Source organism: Urtica dioica, chromosome 7, assembly GCF_054948205.1.
Source record: "Urtica dioica subsp. dioica isolate 48M chromosome 7, U.dioica_male_clone48M_v1_H2, whole genome shotgun sequence".
Lineage (NCBI taxonomy): Eukaryota > Viridiplantae > Streptophyta > Magnoliopsida > Rosales > Urticaceae > Urtica > Urtica dioica.
In genome coordinates, this window is record NC_142762.1 from 3,141,368 (window position 1) to 3,160,325 (window position 18,958).

The 18,958-nt window shown below is 43.0% G+C and overlaps 1 protein-coding gene and 1 pseudogene across 6 annotated transcripts; one reads left to right on the top strand and one right to left on the bottom strand.

The window, feature by feature from the left end:
* Nucleotides 1–6,411: 6,411 nt before the first annotated feature.
* Nucleotides 6,412–8,499, bottom strand: LOC149390136 (pentatricopeptide repeat-containing protein At4g21065 pseudogene; annotated as a pseudogene).
* On the top strand, nucleotides 8,489–18,457 carry LOC149390137 (AFG1-like ATPase family protein). 6 transcript variants are annotated; one of them, XM_089619201.1, is made up of 15 exons: nucleotides 8,489–8,605; nucleotides 8,717–8,863; nucleotides 8,975–9,111; nucleotides 9,198–9,334; nucleotides 9,448–9,593; nucleotides 9,699–9,778; nucleotides 9,938–10,195; nucleotides 10,391–10,501; nucleotides 10,792–10,914; nucleotides 11,338–11,459; nucleotides 11,543–11,612; nucleotides 12,043–12,135; nucleotides 16,153–16,280; nucleotides 17,237–17,378; nucleotides 17,977–18,457. In XM_089619201.1, exons 2-15 carry the CDS (start codon nucleotides 8,719–8,721, stop codon nucleotides 18,064–18,066), a joined length of 1,782 nt encoding a protein of 593 aa, XP_089475327.1. In that variant the 5' UTR covers nucleotides 8,489–8,605; nucleotides 8,717–8,718; the 3' UTR covers nucleotides 18,067–18,457. The 6 variants fall into 6 exon arrangements, 5 of the variants coding, with proteins under 5 accessions (XP_089475327.1, XP_089475330.1, XP_089475326.1 ...); XR_016300105.1 differs by lacking the exons at nucleotides 8,489–8,605; nucleotides 17,977–18,457 and adding an exon at nucleotides 16,410–16,619 and having other exon boundaries at nucleotides 8,658–8,863; nucleotides 17,237–17,374; XM_089619200.1 differs by lacking the exon at nucleotides 8,489–8,605 and having other exon boundaries at nucleotides 8,661–8,863.
* Nucleotides 18,458–18,958: the final 501 nt, after the last annotated feature.

An 18,958-nucleotide genomic window follows, 5' to 3' on the forward strand; every position in this document is an offset into this window, starting at 1 on the left:
CACATTGACTCAACATTGTGAACGACATCTTGCCTTCCTTGCTAAACAGATAAAACTTTTATTATTACCTTGTTATTTAACCTTCAATCTCATATTTATAGTCTCATATATCATTATTAGTTTCTTAGTTGTTGGTTTCTTTAGTGCCTATTGTTTTAGGAGCTTAATAATACCATTTAACCTCTACAAAGTTTTTTTTAATATTGTTAAAAAAATTAATATCATAAAATAATTCGTGCGGAGTGCATCGCTATTACTTCCCACAGTGCTTTTAAGACACCGGAAACAACTCAACAAGGTATAATAATATGAAATTGTTTCAAGCAGTTGTGTCCAGAATAAGTTCTGACCAAACACAAAAGCTATACATACACAATTACCGTATACAAAACCCGAAAAAGAAATCATAGGTTCACAACAAAAGAAGTTATGACACAAGTTATTCTGTCAACTTTAGCGAAGAAGTCATCCTATTTGTAATTGTCAATGAATCAAAAACCAAGCAGCTTTGTTTTACGTTAAAGCATTAGCTAGCTTTGATGCTTATTTTGTTGAGACCAAGTAATTTTGTTTTCAATGATTTGGCATATACTACACTCTTTTGATTATAGATATATAATATGTGAGCTATTTTTAAAGTTTTTGAAGGTCGTTTTTTAAGAAACTATGTGTATTAATTTAGATTTTGCAGAGATTTAGACTAGAAAAAAAAAATCAAAATGTAAAAGTTGATTGTATTTTGAAGTAATTTTAGATCATCATAATGTCAAAGTGTATATTTATCTTTTGAAATTTTACTTAACATTTATGTCTCAATATTTTATTAAAAAGTAACTATCCTGCTATTTTTTTAGTACTTAGAATTATTATCTTTCATCAATAGTTTTTAAAGACTCATGCCAAATTTATATGCTAAATTATAAATTTTACTCAAAATTATTATTTATCATTTCATAAATCATATGTGCGTAACGCGTACTCGAAACTAGTATTTTTATAAAATTAAAAAACCACTGGTGTTTCTCGGGTATTGGCTTGCTTATTCGAATATCAATTTCGAACAAAAAAAAATGATTTTGCAGGCTGACAATCTCACAATTGTGTGTGACTGCACCAACGCATACACGCTACTGAGTAGCACTCCCCTTTCGAAAATCACAAGAGAAATTTCATTAAGTGGGCTTAATAAGCCATTAAATATCAAGATTAGACCCTAATGTTTAAAAATATATAAATATGGACTTTTGACCCAAAATCGGACAAAAATACCCCTCTGAACCCTATACATCTCTCACACTTCATTTTTATCATTTCAATCACACTCAAATCCACTCAAATCCTCTCTACTTAAGCGGGTTTCAAAAGAATCATGGGTAAGATTACTAACTTAATCATTTTTACAAAGTTTATGATTGTATATGATAGAATGTAGCAAAAAAAATCGATCAGATCTGAAAACAAAGTCCAAAATCTGGGTTTAACTTGTTTGTACGATGGTATACGATGATGTACGATGAAATTTAAATTTTTGTACGATGAAATTTAGAATAAAAATTGCGTTCTGTACGATGTTGTACGATGCTGTACGATGCCGTACGATGCCTCTCTGTAAGATGATGTACGATGGTGTACGATGGTATACGATTCTGTACGATTCTGTACGATGATGTACGATATAGAAGCTTATTTTGCATAGTTTGACTGTTTTTTGCAGTTTTTGTCATGATTAACGGCACTTGGGAGAAGGAAGGACACCAATGGGTTTTCACCAATGTAGAATTTCGTGCATTCGTAATTTCGAAAGAGGTAACGTACACGGAGTTAGTAGATTTCTTATACGAGAAGTTCGAGTTAGACAGATTCGCGTTCGACTTAAAACTCGAAGTCCCATACGCAGTCGGTACAATTCCAGTAGGTCCTGCCGTATTGAAGGACAATGGTGATGTTTCGCATTTTATGAAGCACAAATATCGTAATAGATTTCCACTCTGTGTAAGTTTGGTACCGAAACAGATCGAGGTCAATGCACCTATTGCGTATCGAGGAGTATGTAAAGGGAAAGATGTGGAAGTTGGAATGGTGTCTCGCAATGAACCGAAGAAGAGACGGAATACTCTTGTTATCGAGGATCGACAAAATGATCCTATAATTGAAAACAAAGACGGTGGCTGTGACGATGACTTGTTTAACGAGTACAAGGGTGCCGGAAACGGTGACGAAGTATACAGGCGTGATAGAGATTCTAATCACAACAGTGATGAATATGATGGACACAATGGTGATGAATACGAAGATGGCGAAGGTGATGAAAACGAAGGTGGCGAAAGTGATGAAAACGACGGTGGCGAAGGTGAAGAATTTGAAGAATTCGCCAATCCCGAAGAATATGAAGAATTTGTGGAAACGTTTACAGTACCAACGGGGTCATTGTGAAGCATCGGGTCAATGTCAGCGTGAGCCTCCAATGATCGGATCACCTATCGTTCCTTATTCATGGAAAGCACCCGAGTTCACCGCCGATGATGTTGTGAAGGAAAACCCGAGTCATTATCCAAGTCATTCTTCTACAGGTAATTTAAGTGGATTCAAATGATATTCAAGTATAATATGAAACCACCTATTGTTCAACTAACCTTTGAAACTAACAGGTAGCTCAGAACAAATATATATTGGGCAGCAATTTGAAAACAAACATGAACTGAAGAAACATATCCACCTGTACGCATTGAAACATAATTTCGAATTTAGAGTGAAATCTTCTTCGAAAAAGAGATGGTATGTTCTATGCAAAGAGATCGGGCTAATAGTTGCCCTCATGTCCCAGTCCACGGGTTCGGGCTCTGCTCCTAGCTCGATGGCCTTCTTGATGTTCGCTTCTTCCGTTGTGAATCGGCCGTACACGTGTTGGACCCACCGACAATCCATGATTCGGACGTCTTGCCGATATCCGTCGAGAGCTCGTTGGCGAGCCCGAATCATGTGAATCATAGCATCAATATGCTGAGACATTACAAACATATAGCGTTATTTTAAATTGATAGGGAAAGTGAAATTATATAATAACGTACCGAATCATGTAGCCATCTGGTTTCTGTCAATATCGTGTCGAAGAAATTCGTGTCTCCGTCGCACGTCTTCAGTCGAGCAGACTCCATGAACTTGCCGTCCCACTTTTTTGTCCGCACCCACTTAACGAAATTATCAAACTCTTTTTGCTTCGTGTCCTTCAACGGCTTGAACTTGGGGATCGGCTTTTCCAAATACTTGGGCCTCGTCGGATCAGTGAATTCGGCCCAACGCGACGACTTCTGTCGCACTTACCGATCTGGACGTGCCGGAGTAAGCTGTGCCTTCTGTCTTTTCCTTAGAGGAGTTGTGAGCGGGCGTAGCTTATCCGAAATGTCTTCTCTACGAGGACTCGACAAAGACGTCGACAACCTGGGAGAAGTCACCGGCCTGATCTCCGATCGCTTCGACGACTCGCGATGCGTTGAAGACTGCTTCTTCGACTTCTTCGATGACTCGCGATGCGTAGAAGACGGCTCTGACTTCTTCAATGACTCGCGATGCGTAGAAGACGGCTCTGCCTCGTGCGATGGAGACGCCGGCTTTTGACTAGCCGCCGGAGGAGGAGGAGGAGGAAGGGTCCGGCGTTTACGACCATCAGCTTGGGTCGTGGGAATATCACCCCCAGGCAAGCCCGTTGCGTCCTCGAACAAAATGTTCAGCCTCTTCCACATAGAAAGCTGAAAGTCAAAGTAATAAAATATGTCACAAAATTTAAACTTGTCACAAAAATTTAAACTTAACTCTAAAACGTTAAAATAAAATTTAAACTCAACTCTAAATTTTAAACTCAACTTTAAAACGTTAAATTATATTTAAACTTAACTCTAAAACGTTAAATTATATTTAAACTTAACTCTAAAACGTTAAATTAAATTTAAACTCAACTTTAAAACGTTAAATTAAATTTAAACTCAACTCTAAAACGTCAAATTGATTTAAATATAACTTGTCACAAAATCTAACCTGGTTAACACTCATGCACTCAACTCTACGGCCGGTCGTGCTAAGAGCACGTAAGACTATCCCTTGTGACTGAATCATTTGTTTTTGGGATGCTCGCAGTTGTTCTTGAGATTCTCGCAGTTGTTCTTGGGAAGCTCGCATTTCTTCCTACATTTCCCGTGTTATGACAAAGGGCTCGGGAATGTCGGCGCGAGAGGTCGGTGTGGGCCTCGATCCCATTGGGGGAGTGGTCGGTGTGGACCATGATCCCATTGCGGGAGTGTCTGACACGTGTTCGTCGTCGGAGTCTCCGACGATGACATCTTCTGCAATAGTCGCGACTCGATCTATTTCTTCTTCGATATCTCGCGGCTCTGTCGCATCTTCTCCCTCGACGTCTATGGGATACAGACATTTGCTCGTCTGTGTCTCGAGGAGAGTGAAAAATTCTTTCTCTGGTGCCCTTGGTCTCAGCATTTGAAGAACACCCACCTACAATACATTAATAAACGTTACCTTCCAAAATAATGTAAAATACATTAATAAACGTTAAATAATAAAAAGTTACCATTTTTTTTATTCAGGACGGCCTCGATGTCTTTGCCCATGATGATCACATTACTAGACCACGAGTGCATCCTGGGCACACGAATCCCCTGGTTCGACCCGAACCTCATCCCGATTTCTGGGATAGCCTCGTACGCCCAGTAATGAAGGGTATGGAGATTACCCGTCAATGTGTACTTGGCCTCTTTCTGTGCCACGTCCGGCTTGTCCTTCAACTTCTTTTGCAGCGTCTCGTGATAACGCCGTAGGTTCACCGAGAGGCTGGAATACGTCTCTGCCCAACTCAAATTTCCCCAAGGCATCTTGAAGAAGAAGGGGAGGTCTTGAACGATGTATATAAATTTCTGCCACCTTTCTTCGATGGCTTTGTTGGCCGGCTGCCCCAGAAGATACCCATAGACGAATACGAGCAGCCCGAGCTTGAACGCATCGTCAGGGCTTCGATATATGGTGAACGCGTTGATCAACGCGCTCAACTTGCTTCCGGCAACGCCGTTCAAGTGATCCGTGATCAATCGATCGTTGTTTCGCTCGTCTTGTTCGGCTTTGGTCGGACCGTCTTCATAGCTCATCCCCGAGACGAGTGCGTACTCGAGGCGTCCAAATCGTACTCGTTTGCCTCCGATCCCAAAATGTATCTCCCCCCGTACCGTCGCCTCGATCTTCTTCTGAAGGAGAGTATGTACGAGCACCGGTGAGAAACCAAGCTCGCTCTCCGTAAAAAATTGCTCGAACGGAGTCCCGAGGATTCGTTCTTTTATCCCGAGCTCATCGAATCTACTCCGTACCAGCTTCAAGATCCCCATCCCACCGTAGGTGATACGCCCCGGGAATGAGACGTTGTATATGTAGTTCAAATTGTCCTAAAAAAACAACAAAATTAGATCAGAATCACAATTCATCGTATGGAATCGTACAGACTCGTATAGCATCGTAAAACAAAAAATTCATTTTTTTTAAAAACTATCGTACAGCATCGTACAACATCGTATATCATCGTAAAACAAGAAATTAAATTTTTTTAAAACATCATCGTATAGCATCGTACAACATCGTACGACATCGTACAGCATCGTACGACAATTTTTTGAGAAAACATAAACCCATCGTACACCATCGTATCGCATCGTACAGCTCTATGCATTTCATCGTACGACATCGTACAACATCGTACGACATCGTACGATGCATCAATCTCATCGTACACTGGCCCTAATTTCAAACCCTAACATTCTAAATCCGACCCAAATCAACTCAAATCAACTCAAATAAGATTAATACTAACTCATAAACCCTATTCTAACTATTTCCAAAGACATTTAACAGCAAATTAGTTGAAAACTTACCTTTTTAGATGACTTTTGAGCTCGGGATTTCTGTGTTTCACCGCCGCCGAAGATTGAAGCGTTTCCATCGTACGCCATCGTCCTCTATCGTAATATATCGTACTGGTTCGTACAAGATCGTATGCCGTCGTACAATATCGTAGGAGTTCTCAGTTTTTCTTTGTTTTGGAAGTGAACGAGTGAAATAGAGAGGGAGAGAGGCGCGAATGAGTTTAAATAGAGGACAGGGGTATATTTGTCCGTTTTGGGTCCAAAAGTCCATTTTTAGATATTTTAAAAAGTTAGGGTCTAATCTTAATATTTAATCAATTTTTAAGTCCACTTAATGAAATTTCTCAATCACAATGGGGGCAGTTTATTTTTTTATTTTTTTTTTGAGAGAGAGAGAGAACAAAAATAAGAAATAGAATAAACAAAAATATAATTATCGATCTACTCGTCCATAGGTGATATCTCCGTAAAATCGAATCACCATCGTTATCTCGCTTATTGACTTGCCTATCGGAATCCTAATTTCGAAACGAAACAATGATTTTCATCACCATCAGCACGCTGACGATCTCACTATAGGGAGTCGAATCTATGTGAATTGTAAACGCATACACGCTGATGCGTCGATAAATATAATGGGGCAGTTATTGAAGCTTTTTTTTGTTTTTGTTAGAAAGAGAACAAAAACAAGAGTAAAGTAAAGCATCGGCAACCAGTATTTGCTACTGAAGACGAAGTTAGGCAAGTAAAAAGGGGTCACCAAAAATCTCTGCAGGAACAGAGACCATTTTTGAAGTGGTGGAACCGGTTTGTGTCCCGGACCACGATATCCCGGGCATAGATCTTGGACACGAGCTTTGTGGCGGAATGGCAATCGGCACACACCCTCAAGTTCTTGACGATCCGAATGGTGGTCCCCGGCGGTGTGCTTATCAGCGCGAAAGCGATGGCGAGCCTCTCGCTGTGCCTGTTCACGGAGTTCTCTTTCTCTTCGTCGTCGATGTCGAGCAAGACCTCGGACGTGGAAGGGACGTAACCGTCTTTCCTCATCTCCCTCCCCATCTCATCCACCATCTCCTCGATCTCCCGTTGCCGCGCGTGGGACCGGTCGCCCGAGACGAACTCGTGGACCTCGTTCCCAATTTCTATCATCGTGCTCCCAGCTCTCTTACTCACACCTCTCTGCCCCATCTCACGTCTCACTCGCGCTTTTAGGTCCCACCGTGACATCTTCGCGTAGATGTTTGAGAGGAGCACATAGTTCGAATCCCTCGATGGGTCTCCGGCGATTAGTGTCTTCCCGACCGCCTCTCCGAGCTCAAGCTCTCCGTGGGCCCGGCACGCGCTCACAACCGTCCGGAGTATCACTGGATTCGGCTCGACAGGCATTTCCCGGATGAAGTCGAGGGCTTCTCGGACGAGCCCAGTCCTGCAAAGCATGTCGACCACGCAGCCGTAGTGTTCGATCCTCGGCACAACTCCGTATTCGTTTTCCATTCTTTCGAAGTAAAATCTCCCTCTCTCGACGAGGCCCGAGTGACTACAAGCCGAGAGAAGGCCGATGAAAGCCACCGCATCGGGTTTCATCCCGGCTCTGACCATCTCCTCAAACAGAGAGACCGCCTCCGAGCCGTGGCCGTTCATCGCCATCCCAGCAATCACAGACGTCCACGAGACTATGGTCTTCTTCTCTCCCATGGCTCTGAAGAGGGCCATAGCCTTCTCGACCTCGCCGCACTTTGCAAACATGTCGATCATGGCGTTTTGAAGCTCTAGGGAATTGGGAATGGCTTTCTTTTCGATGTAGGACTGGATCCATTTCCCGAGCTCAAGCGCTCCCGAGTCGGTGCAGGCCGAGAGGACCGAGACCATCGTGATCTCGTCGGGGCTCACCCCGGAGATCTGCATCTCCCGGAACAGTCCGATCGACTCCGCGGACATTCCGGCTCGGGCATAACCGCCGATCATAGCGCTCCAACAAACCAGGTTTCGTTCAGGCATCTCGTCGAACATCTTCCGTGCGTACTCAGTTCCTCCACGGTCGCCGCAACAGGCGTACATGTGGACCGTCGTGTTTCCGACGCGACCGTCGTCGCCGAAGCCGAACTTCACGGCGGAGCAGTGCGCCGACTGACCCAGCCTTAGGCTTCCGATCCCGGCGCAAGCTTTGAGGACGAACGGGTACGTGAAGTTGTTCGGCGAGACTCCATTGGCGAGCATTGCTCTGTAGACGGTCAAAGCTTTGACCTTTGAGCCGTTCGTGTGGGCATAACCCCTGATCACGGTGTTGTAGAGAAAGGCGTCGTAGAGGCGGTGATCGGCGTCGGATTCGAAGATGAACGACGACGCGTAGTCGATGGAGTTCAGGCCGTGAGACACTGTCGCGAATTTGGTGAGAACGAGAGGGTTGTTTCGCACGCCAGACTTGATGACGTAAGCGTGGATTTGCTTGAGCTTAGCAATGCAGTCGCACGAGTCGAGAAACGACATACAACTCTGCTCTGCGACTCGGGTTGCTGTCCACACGACGAGCTTGGTTTTGATGTTTTGGAATCGCATTAGAAATTACAGATGTTTTTAGCGACTACGGAGTGAGAGAAGAGAGTAATTTGGCATAAACATCCAAAGTCATCCAAAGAAATTAATAGCCAGTCTGTTCTCACACGGCTCGCTTTTTGCCACGTGACCTGGTATCTCACATAAATCGACTTACGAGCTACGGCGTTTTTTTCGTCCAAAACATTATTATTAATTTGTTTTTTTGTTTTTCTTAATTACGACGCTATTCGGGAACGTAAAAGAAATGTTGAGGAGATCTTCTTCGTCTTCGATCTCTGCTCTTCTACGTCTAGGGCTTGTTCGATGTCGAAATTCTTTAGGACATTTCTGTTTCGGTGCCCTTCGCTCGTACTCTGATACGCGCCATTTTTCTCAAACCAGGCCTCCAGGTGTCTCTCGCTATATATATATATATATACACATATTATACAATGCAATTTGTATTTGTATTTTTTTTTTTTTTTTTTGCACAAGATTGAGATACGGATGCTCTTATTCAGGTCCGCTTGCGCAGTATAGGATTCTTGTAGAACAAGGGAAGCTACAACAAGATGCGAATCAGGAAAGAGTTGCTTCGGAACTCGAGGAACTGGTCGGGAGATTGGAGCGCTACGAGACAGCTATGGAAGGTTATCACGTACGATTGAGCGAACTCGCTCGCTTGATTTTCGAGTGATATGTGAGTGTGTTTTTTCAATTTTATAGTTTTCTTCTCCTTCTCAGGAGAAACTGCGGAATTGGGAGGAAAAGAGAGAAAATGAGCGTCGAAAACTTTTGATGGGGGAAGCTGAGAATCAGGAGATAAATGACAACGGTGATCGAAAGAATTCCAATACGATCTTCGGAGGATGGATGTACAGGTAAATCACAATTCAACCTATCACCGGTAGTGTGAGTTTTCAAACAAATCAGTTTCAGCATCAGGTATTTCTTTCCATTTTTTTTCCTGTCTTAAATGGGTGTTTAAACTCAGGAGAAGAAACAAACACGTTGAACCTGGAGTTGGAAAATGGGTCTCGTACCTTAATCGAGAGAGGAAGTTGGATTCACTTGTTGGTTCTAGGCCAAAAGCTCCTCCGGCTCCTAAAGGACTTTACATTTGGGGAAATGTCGGAAGCGGTATATTCCCACATGATCACAAATCGACCACTTGGCACATATGGAATGGTAAATTTTATAGTTGTCACAGTTTTATGTAACCCACAGAGTGATATCGATACACAGGAAAGACGATGCTTATGGATATGTGCTATGGTTCCACCCAAGGAATCGTAAGGCATCGAAAGCGGTACCACTTTCATGAGGTGATATTTTGAGCTTTAAATTGAAAAATTAGAGCGTTTCAATTTGCAGTTGTTGGCCTTTTTATTCTTCGATTTTGATGGCTAAAATGTATAAAAAGTTAAGACAAAAGATATCTGCAAGATATATAATTTTTTAATTTTCTTTTCTTATATGCACAGGCTATGCTCAAAATTAACGAGGAGATGCACAAGATCTGGAAAATTCAAGTGCAAGAAAAGCCATTACAGTCAATTATATCTGATTGGATTGTAAATCTTCCGATTGATATAAAAGTTAAGAAGTGGTTGGCGGCAGAGGAACAATACAAACAAGAGATTCAGATGAAAAACATTCTTCCAGCCGTAGCAGATAAGCTTCTTATCGACTGGAAAGCCAATCGAAAAGGAGCAAGCATACTTTGCTTTGATGAGATCCAGGTTAAGCTGAACCATTGGCAATATAGCTGCCGAATCTGCCGAGTCATGTGGTTAATTTCATCTTGCATATCTTTGTTATTATAATTCCTTTCTGGTGGAGTTTCTAGAAATGTCAACGCATGCACACAGACGCAGTAGAGAAAAATGGGTTTCCTCTTTCATGACTTAAAAAGACTTTTATGCTTCCTGTTACAGACTGTTGATGTATTTGCGATTGTGGCTTTATCTGGGATTTTAGGCAGATTACTGAGTACCGGAACTGTCCTTGTGGCCACCAGTAACCGAGCACCAAAGGAGTTAAATCAGGTGAGAGTATAGTTATATTGTGCCACATTAATACCGCACAACCATCAGCGATAACATTCATTATTTTTTTTTTTAATTGGTAAATCCTGATTGTAAACGCATCATCAAGGAAATCACAAAGTTTAACAAATCAAATGTTGTAAGTTTGCAGCTTTTCCCCAACTCACATGAAAAGACAGTTATTTGGTTATATTTCTTAAATGGACATGAAGGAGACTGCTAGAAAAATAAGAGGATAAATGATGAATGGGAGTGGAGTTTGATTTTAGATTAGTTGAATCTCAATGCAGGACGGTATGCAGCGGGAGATCTTTGACAAGTTTCTTGCCAAATTGGATAAACACTGTAAGATTGTTTTCATTGGAAGTGAGATCGACTACCGTCGTCAAATAGCCCAAAATCCTTTAGACCAGGTGTGGGTTAAGAAATTCCAGTTTTCCAAATATTGCATTTTTTCCTTGTGAATGATCTAGCGTAAAATCTTTTAATTAGCAATTTTTTTAATCATTTTGTATTTGACAATGACCACGTGATTAGTCTTAAAATTTTTCTACTGTTCTCTTCACACATCACGTCATGTTTGTTTTCTTAAAGAGCTCAGCACTTTACTTATGTTGCTTGTTGTAGTATATGCGTTTCCTTTTTGGACAATTTTTAAGGAGGCACTGTAACGTGTATACACTTTGAGATACTGTAATCTGTATCCCTGAGAAATGAAAGAAAACTAACAACTTAAATATGCTGAATTGGTTTGGGGATCAACTCTTGTATTAAGACTCTTCTGGATTGATAAGCATTGAGGTTGTTAGGTTAAAAAATGGGATTTCTGCATACAGGTTCACTTTTTCTGGCCTTTGGATAGTGTTGCTTTGTCGAATTATGAGAAGATGTGGCATGAGGTCACAGATCAAGTGAGGGTAGAAATTGTCTCTACTACTATATCAGTAATGTTCGGAAGGTACTCTAAAGGACAATCCGAGATGGCTTCCAATCTTCTGATTGCATGTTTACCCAATTACAAACGTTGCTTTTGTGAATCAGAACCCTGGAGGTTACAGAAAGCTGTCGTGGAGCTGCAAGGTTCACATTTGAATATTTATGCGGTCGGCCGGTACTATTTCAATCTTCTATAAATTGTCACTTTGATCTTATCAAGCCGATTTTATGTAGGTTAGTATATGATTAAAATAGAGTCTTCCGATCTTTACTGCAAAAATCTATCTGACTTTTTGTGTAAAATGATCAAGGTAAAAGCTCTTATAAATACCTCAGTAGCAGCAGCCTGAGCCAAAGTAAAGGGAGATTTACTTCATATGATTTTTTTAGGGAAATGTAAAAAGGATTGTTATATATATATTTGGAAAGGAAAAACGCATTCTCAATAATGTCTGAATACATGAGTTTTGTTTATTTATTATTGTTTGCCTCAGCTCAAAGAAGAAATCATGGAAAATTGTTGAAGATTATTTTCTTTATCAATGCTCGTGGATTTTCAACCTGACTCTATTGCTAATTTACTCTGCTATTCATAATTGATTCAGCTCGGAGCAGCAGATTACATAGCAGTGGCAGAAAACTATCACACAGTCTTCCTATCCGACATTCCATTGATGAGTATGCGCATTCGTGACAAGGTTTTTTTTTCTTTCTTCGCAGCTAGCTGTTACAACCCCGGGATCGTGATCTCGTGATTCGGCCTGTGTAAGCCGAATTCGTGTGTAGCCGTGTTTGATAGTCGATCAGCTTCTCCAATTTAGAGACTAACCCTAAATTAGATTTGTCCTGAATGATAATCTCCATTGAAATGAAAAGACCTATTTATAAGTAGGTCTGAGATTATATCTAGGTTTAAATAACTGGGCCTGGGCCTTAGAAACATAAAGACTAACTTACTCTAATGGACTTAATTATATAAAGATATTAAAAACGAAATTAAATAAAGCAGTAATTAAAACTCCCTTAAACAGTAAATAAAGAGACGTTGCTAGTCCCCTAAGGCTTGCATGTTCGGATGCTTTCGATGGTAAGTTTTACCGAGGAAAGCATCTGTAACATTACTCCCCTCCTCCTCTGCGAGCTTGTCCTCAAGCTCAAACTCTGGATAAGCCTCCTTGATGGTGTTGAATTCTTCCCATTTGGCGTTTTCGGCAGCTTCGGCGTTCCACTGGATCAGACTCACGCCGTCCGTGACTCCACCGAGGTCTGATGGAGTGCGGAATGAGCAATGTTTGCCCGTCATGGGTCGGGGGAAGCTCGGTGATCTGCTCCGGAGGAGTTCCTTGGTGTGGCTTCAGTAGAGACACATGAAATACGTCGTGTATTCGTCTCTCCTCTGGCAACTGAAGATGATACTCCACCTCGCCTATTCGCACGAGCACCTGGAATGGCCCATAGAACTTTGGCGAGAGCTTGGTCAATGCTTTCCGAGCGACCGTCAACTGTCGATCGGGATGTAGCTTCAACCAAACCCAATAGCCCACTTGGAAGTTGAGTTGTCGGTGATGCCCATCATTGATCGACTTCATGCGTTGTTGGGCTTTGTAACAGTCTGTCTCGTGCTTCGTTGAGGAATGACGTGCGTTCCTCCAATGCATCCTCGACCGCCGCAATACTCGACCTACCAGTTACATAATCGAGTAATCGTGGTGGTTCTTGGCCACACCAATAGAAATGGTGTGGCTTTCAACCGTCAAGCACCGCAAATACATCTCTAATGCGCGATTATCCACCTCTGTTTGACCGTCGGACTGAGGGTGATATGTTGACGAAGAGGCTAAGTCCGGACTTGGGTGACGAAAAAGCTCACGCCAAAACTGGCTCTAGAAAACCTTGTCGCGGTCTGAGACAATAGATCTAGGCAGCCCATGGAGTCGGAACACCTCCAAAAGAACACCTTAGCCACCGAAGAAGCAATGTAGGGGTAGCCAAGAGGAATGAAATGACCATACTTCGAGAAGCGATCTACCAATGATGAGGATGACTGTTTTGCCCGATACCTTAGGTAAAGCCTCCACGAAATCCATCGATATGTCAGACCAAATTGAGGATGAGACCGGAAGTGGCTGAAGAAGCCCCGCTGGTGCATAGACGATTCTGGGTCGCCTTGTCCCAGTAGAGCAGCCATCTGGACCGATGGTTTTGGAACCTCCACTTTCCATACTACAGCTTCTCCGTTCAAAGAGAACTCCACTTCGCGGGCGATGAAGTCCCACATGATGCGGCCCATTCTGTTCATCCAACGAATCCCAAGTACCGCGTCGAACCCTTTCAACGGAATGGAATAAATCGGCACCAAAAGTGTGCCCTTGGACCGACGTAGCTAGGTTGCGACACACGCCGTTGCTGCTCAACATGTCCCCATCGGGTAGGGCAACGCACAACCCCGGTCGAAAGGTGAGCGGAATGCTCAGGCGAGTTGCGACGCTACTTTGAATGAAGTTGTGGGGTACTATCGGTGTGGAGTAGCACCCATATAATACTTCCTGCCACTTCCGCCTGGACTTGGTATGTGGTTGCCATGCGCTCGCCTTAATGGCGTTCAACGATATCTCGAGTATCTCGTCCAGGTCGTCGGCTTCGTCTTCTTCGCTTAAGACGATGTGGAAAAGCCGCTTGCAGTTATGCCCTACAGAAAAAAGCCTCGTCACAATCAAAGCATAACCCCTTCACTCGTCTCTCAGCCATCTCTTGACTTGTGAGTTTCTTCCACGACGACTTTGGGTCATTGCTCGTCAGTCGAGGCCCTCCGGTCCCCCCTCGTGGACCGTTGCTCGCCGGAGGACCTGATTGTCGAGCTGCTTGGAGTGGAAGCCCCCCAACGTGCGGGTTCGACGGTCATCCGAAAACACCAGCTCATATTGACAGGCTAAATTCATGGCGTGACAAAAGTCGATAGGTCGTTGTACGTCCACGTGTCGACGGAGATTGTCGGATAGCCTGGCGCAGAAGTACCACACTTTGGCTTCGACAGGTACGGCCGTTGTTCGACCCAACAGGAGTTCAAATTGGTCACAGTAGTCTTCCACCGACCTAAGTTGTCGCAAAATGAGTTAATTCGCCCAAGGGATTGGTGCTCATCGGAGGTCCGAATCGAACGTTGACCCGTTTAGCAAACTCATTCCAGCATAGTTGGGTTACCTTTCGTCGAAAAGTATGGAACCATAGTTGTGCTCGTCCCATCAAGCTAAAAGTGGCTTGGCCCACCTTCGCGTCCTCCGGGGTCATTTGATCCTTGAAGAAATCCTCGCACTGCCGCAACCACATAATCAGATACCCTTTTCCGTCGTAGGATGGGAAATCCATCTTCCGAAATCGGGGAACTGAGCCTCCGCCTGCTCTCTGCCCACCGTCCCTTGAATTGCTCTATGACCAGTCTTCTTGCCGATCACCTCGATAGTCATCTCAGTCACGCTCGGGATGGATCGGACCGGTTTCGCCACCGTGTTACGGATGATAGGCAGAACTTTCACCCCCGCCCGATACCCCACAGCCTTGAAGTCCGAATCCAAGGTTTACAATCCCGTTGCCTCGCCCCACATGCCCGCCCCCAAGTCCGCTCAATTCCGGGCCACCGATGCCTCCATGGTTGTGACTATGATGGTCGCCGTTCCGAATGTCCACGCTTTCACGCAGCATGCCTCTTTTACCCAGAGCCCTTCCACGCCTTGAGCCTCCGCCAGTCCCTGCTCCTGGGAGTTCGCCTCGCCCACGGCCAACTCCGGGTGCTCACGGCTCACCTTCAGGATCACTAAACCGTTCGATGTCGACGTCATCCTTTTCCGCTGCGCTTGCCGCCCTCGAAGGGCTCCTCTCCCTCGCCAATTCTTCCAACTGCTGGTCCGTGGCCGTTTGTCGTGCCTCGAAATCAGCGAATCGGATGTCAAGCTTCGCTGTCTGAGTTGCCAGCAGCTCCTTGATTTCAGCCAGAGTGTCTTTTGACTGATTCTCCATCACGAGCAACTTTGATACCAAACTGTTACAACCCCGGGATCGTGATCTCGTGATTCGGCATGTGTAAGCCGAATTCGTGTGTGTAGCCGTGTTTGATAGTCGATCAGCCTCTCCAATTTAGAGACTAACCCTAAATTAGATTTGTGCTGAATGATAATCTTCATTGAAAAGAAAATACCTATTTATAGGTAGGTCTGAGGTTACGTTTAGGTTTAAATAACTGGGCCTGGGCCTTAGAAACATAAAGACTAACTTACCCTAATGGACTTAATTATATAAAGACATTAAAAACGAAATTAAATAAAGCAATAAATAATACTCTCTTAAACAATAAATAAAAAGAAGTTGCTAGTCCCCTAAGGCTTGCATGTTCGGATGCTTTCGATGGTAAGTTTTACCGAGGAAAGCATATGTAACAGTAGCATAAGAGATTCATTAATGTGTGTGGATTAATTTCTGTTACATAATGTAAAAGCATGATTAACAAGCTTATCCGTAGCCTGTTGCGCTATGAGCGTTTTACAAGGAAGTGACTACGCTTCTTACTTTTCATTTTAACAATTCAAATACTAACAAGTGATCTTCCTAGTCTTGATATTTTGATTACAGTAAAAAATATTGAATTTATATGTGCACCTGCTATGAATGTCAAGAATATATCACAAATCTGAATAATTATAATGAGTTATATTACGCTTCAGGCTCGGAGGTTCATCACCCTGATTGATGAGTTGTACAATCACCATTGTCGTCTGGTGTGTTCGGCGGCTTCTTCCATCGATGAATTATTTCAGGGAACCGAAGAGGGCACACTCTTTGATATGGAAAGGTTGGCGTTCTTTTTGTTTGTGCTTTAATTTTTTTATTATTTTCAATTACAGTGGACTCTGTATGTAAATCACGCTTATTAGTATGTGTTGTCGCACGAAAATGAACAACTATTTAATGCTTCGGGCAGTTCGACTCAAGGCCGGACCAAGTGGCCGCACCCGAGCCAACTGGGGAAAACTCGAAAGTCACGAGTTGTCGCTCCTCTAGCGAGCAAGCGTTCTTCGTTCTTCCTGGAGACTTGAGAGTAAGAAGAAGGGAGATGAAGCTTAGATGGGCGCAGAGACGGTACTTCTGGCATGCGGTTTGACGCTCAACATTAGTCTGATTGCTATGTGAGGTGGGGGCCGATATCCGTTAGTGAATATTTAGGAAGATTGTATGTTCGACTGAGGAAACGGAGTATGGAGGGTCTTTGGCAATGTTTCACAACTCTACAATCGAATTATCTTGAGAGAATTGTGTGTGAATGAATATGTTCACCAGAGAAAGAGTGTACTTGACCCTCTCTAAGGAGGGGTATTTACAGTAGTTTGGGAGGCCGAAGAGGGCCTCTAGTCGCATCGCGATTTTGAGAGCGCGGATGCAGATAATCTGCGCTCGTGTAAATGCGCTGGCGCGCCCGCACAATTTTTGGAGCGCGCGCGGTGCGATTTCACGAGTGCACACGAGGAGAAGTCCCTGATGCATGGGCACGGCGCTCTGAAGGGATGGCGCGGTGCGCCAAGCCCTTCGCCGCGTGCTTTACTGCGCGGTGTGTGGGTTAGCTTCGCTTCGTGAATGAACTTGATGGGCCGTTTTGAGTGAGCCTTGGCCTTCGTGGGCCTTAATAAGCTTTTTAGTGGCCCGGTCCGTTGGGCCTTATGATTCGGACTTCTGACGCAAGTCGCGTGGAATATAATGTTTCGGGTTTTTCGAGAACGACTGACAACAGTATGTAAATTTGTTTGCGTGCAGTTTCCAATTTGAAACAGAGACTGAAGGTGCAAAGCTAAGGCGAGATGTGTTAGCAGTCGGAAATGTGGGGTCAGGAGGTCATTCGACCAGCATTGTATCCATGATGTCCGGTGAAGAAGAACAGTTTGCTTTCCGTCGAGCAGTAAGTCTCCTTTGATTTATAATTATCTCATTATCAACGATTAATATCCCAATTGCCGAGGGTTTTACTTTGTGGGTGCTGATGGACGATGGAATGTCAACAGAAGTTTTACCAAAATATAAACCGTCGACTAGAAATATTTTTCCAGAATCCAAAATTTCTTCGGTTTTCGACGAAATTTCTTATTTTAGACATTTGATGGAAATTTGGATTTTCCAAAGATTTTTTTTTTCTGGAACTCCGTGTTTTCGCTAAAATTAATATGGCACCGATAAAAAATAATGGATATTTGCTGGCTAGTAGGTGACGAATTACCGAAAAAGCATAATTTCACAGGGGTTTTGCAGTTCTTTAATCCTTGCCAGTTGTAATTAACCACTACTGACTAAAACATTTCAGTATAATTTTGTGACAATGCAAATATTTTTTTTACATTATGATTTTTGGAAATTATTTTTATTTTCTTGATCCATGAAAACTGACTAGTGGTTATATTTTTTCCAACTTGTCATACAACAATAAGACTAACCAAGACTGTGATTCAGACACTGTATATGTGTGACGCATTATTACCAGAAATATAATTGTCTATTCCCAGGTCTCCCGTTTGATTGAAATGCAAGCGCCGTTGTATTTGGAGCAAGTCCGTACACTTCATCCTTATTTCCAGAGGCAGTGCAATTACTAACAAGTCATTTCATGCTAGCTGTTTTGGACAGTCATCAACCGAAATTACAACAAATAAAGAATGACAATTACAATTGTCTTCAGGTATATTTTATGGTCGTATAGTACTATTTAAATTGATGGGGGATCTATTATTTTTATTAATTTGATGTAATAAAGAGAAATTGAAGTTTCATCTGCTGACTAAAGCTTTCAGAGCCTGATTCTGAGATGTAGAGATAATATGAACTATGATTTGTGTAGCAGAACTCACTAGTCTGATAAAGCAAAGAAGAACGAAATGCAACGAATCATAGATTTTTATTTATTATTCTACACCTTGATTACCATCATTATACATTTTCTGCTAATAAACAGGCAGGGTAGTGGCAAGAATAATCTCACGTGGCTTATATATTTCTCTTTCTTCATTTCTCTTTTCTTAATCTAATGTATTAAGCTTTGATTAATTGTTTTCTCATGGTAAGGAAAAATGAGAAAGAAATAATCATAAAAGCAAAAGACGAGCTAGAACGTGTCCTCTATGCGGAATACTCCGAAATCGCCCAAGATTCTACACAACAGGAATGAAAGAAAAGTATTTTAAAAAGAAAAAGTAGATATAGTAAGACATGTAATAAAAATGTGGGAATTAGAGATGTGACTCACTGAGCGTACTCGACGTTGATTCGGGAATGGGGAGATATGGAGATGGCATTGAAGGCCTTGGTGGAGAGGTGGAGGGTGGCGGGGCAAGGAGTTGTGCGGCAGAAATCGATGACCTGAACGACGATGGAGGGGAGCTTGCAAGGCCTTTTGGGGCCACTGATGCACAGCATTTGGTACCTCCGTCCACACGCTGCCCCGTTATCCCACAGCCCTTCGCTCACCGCCACAAAATACCCGTCCTCCGG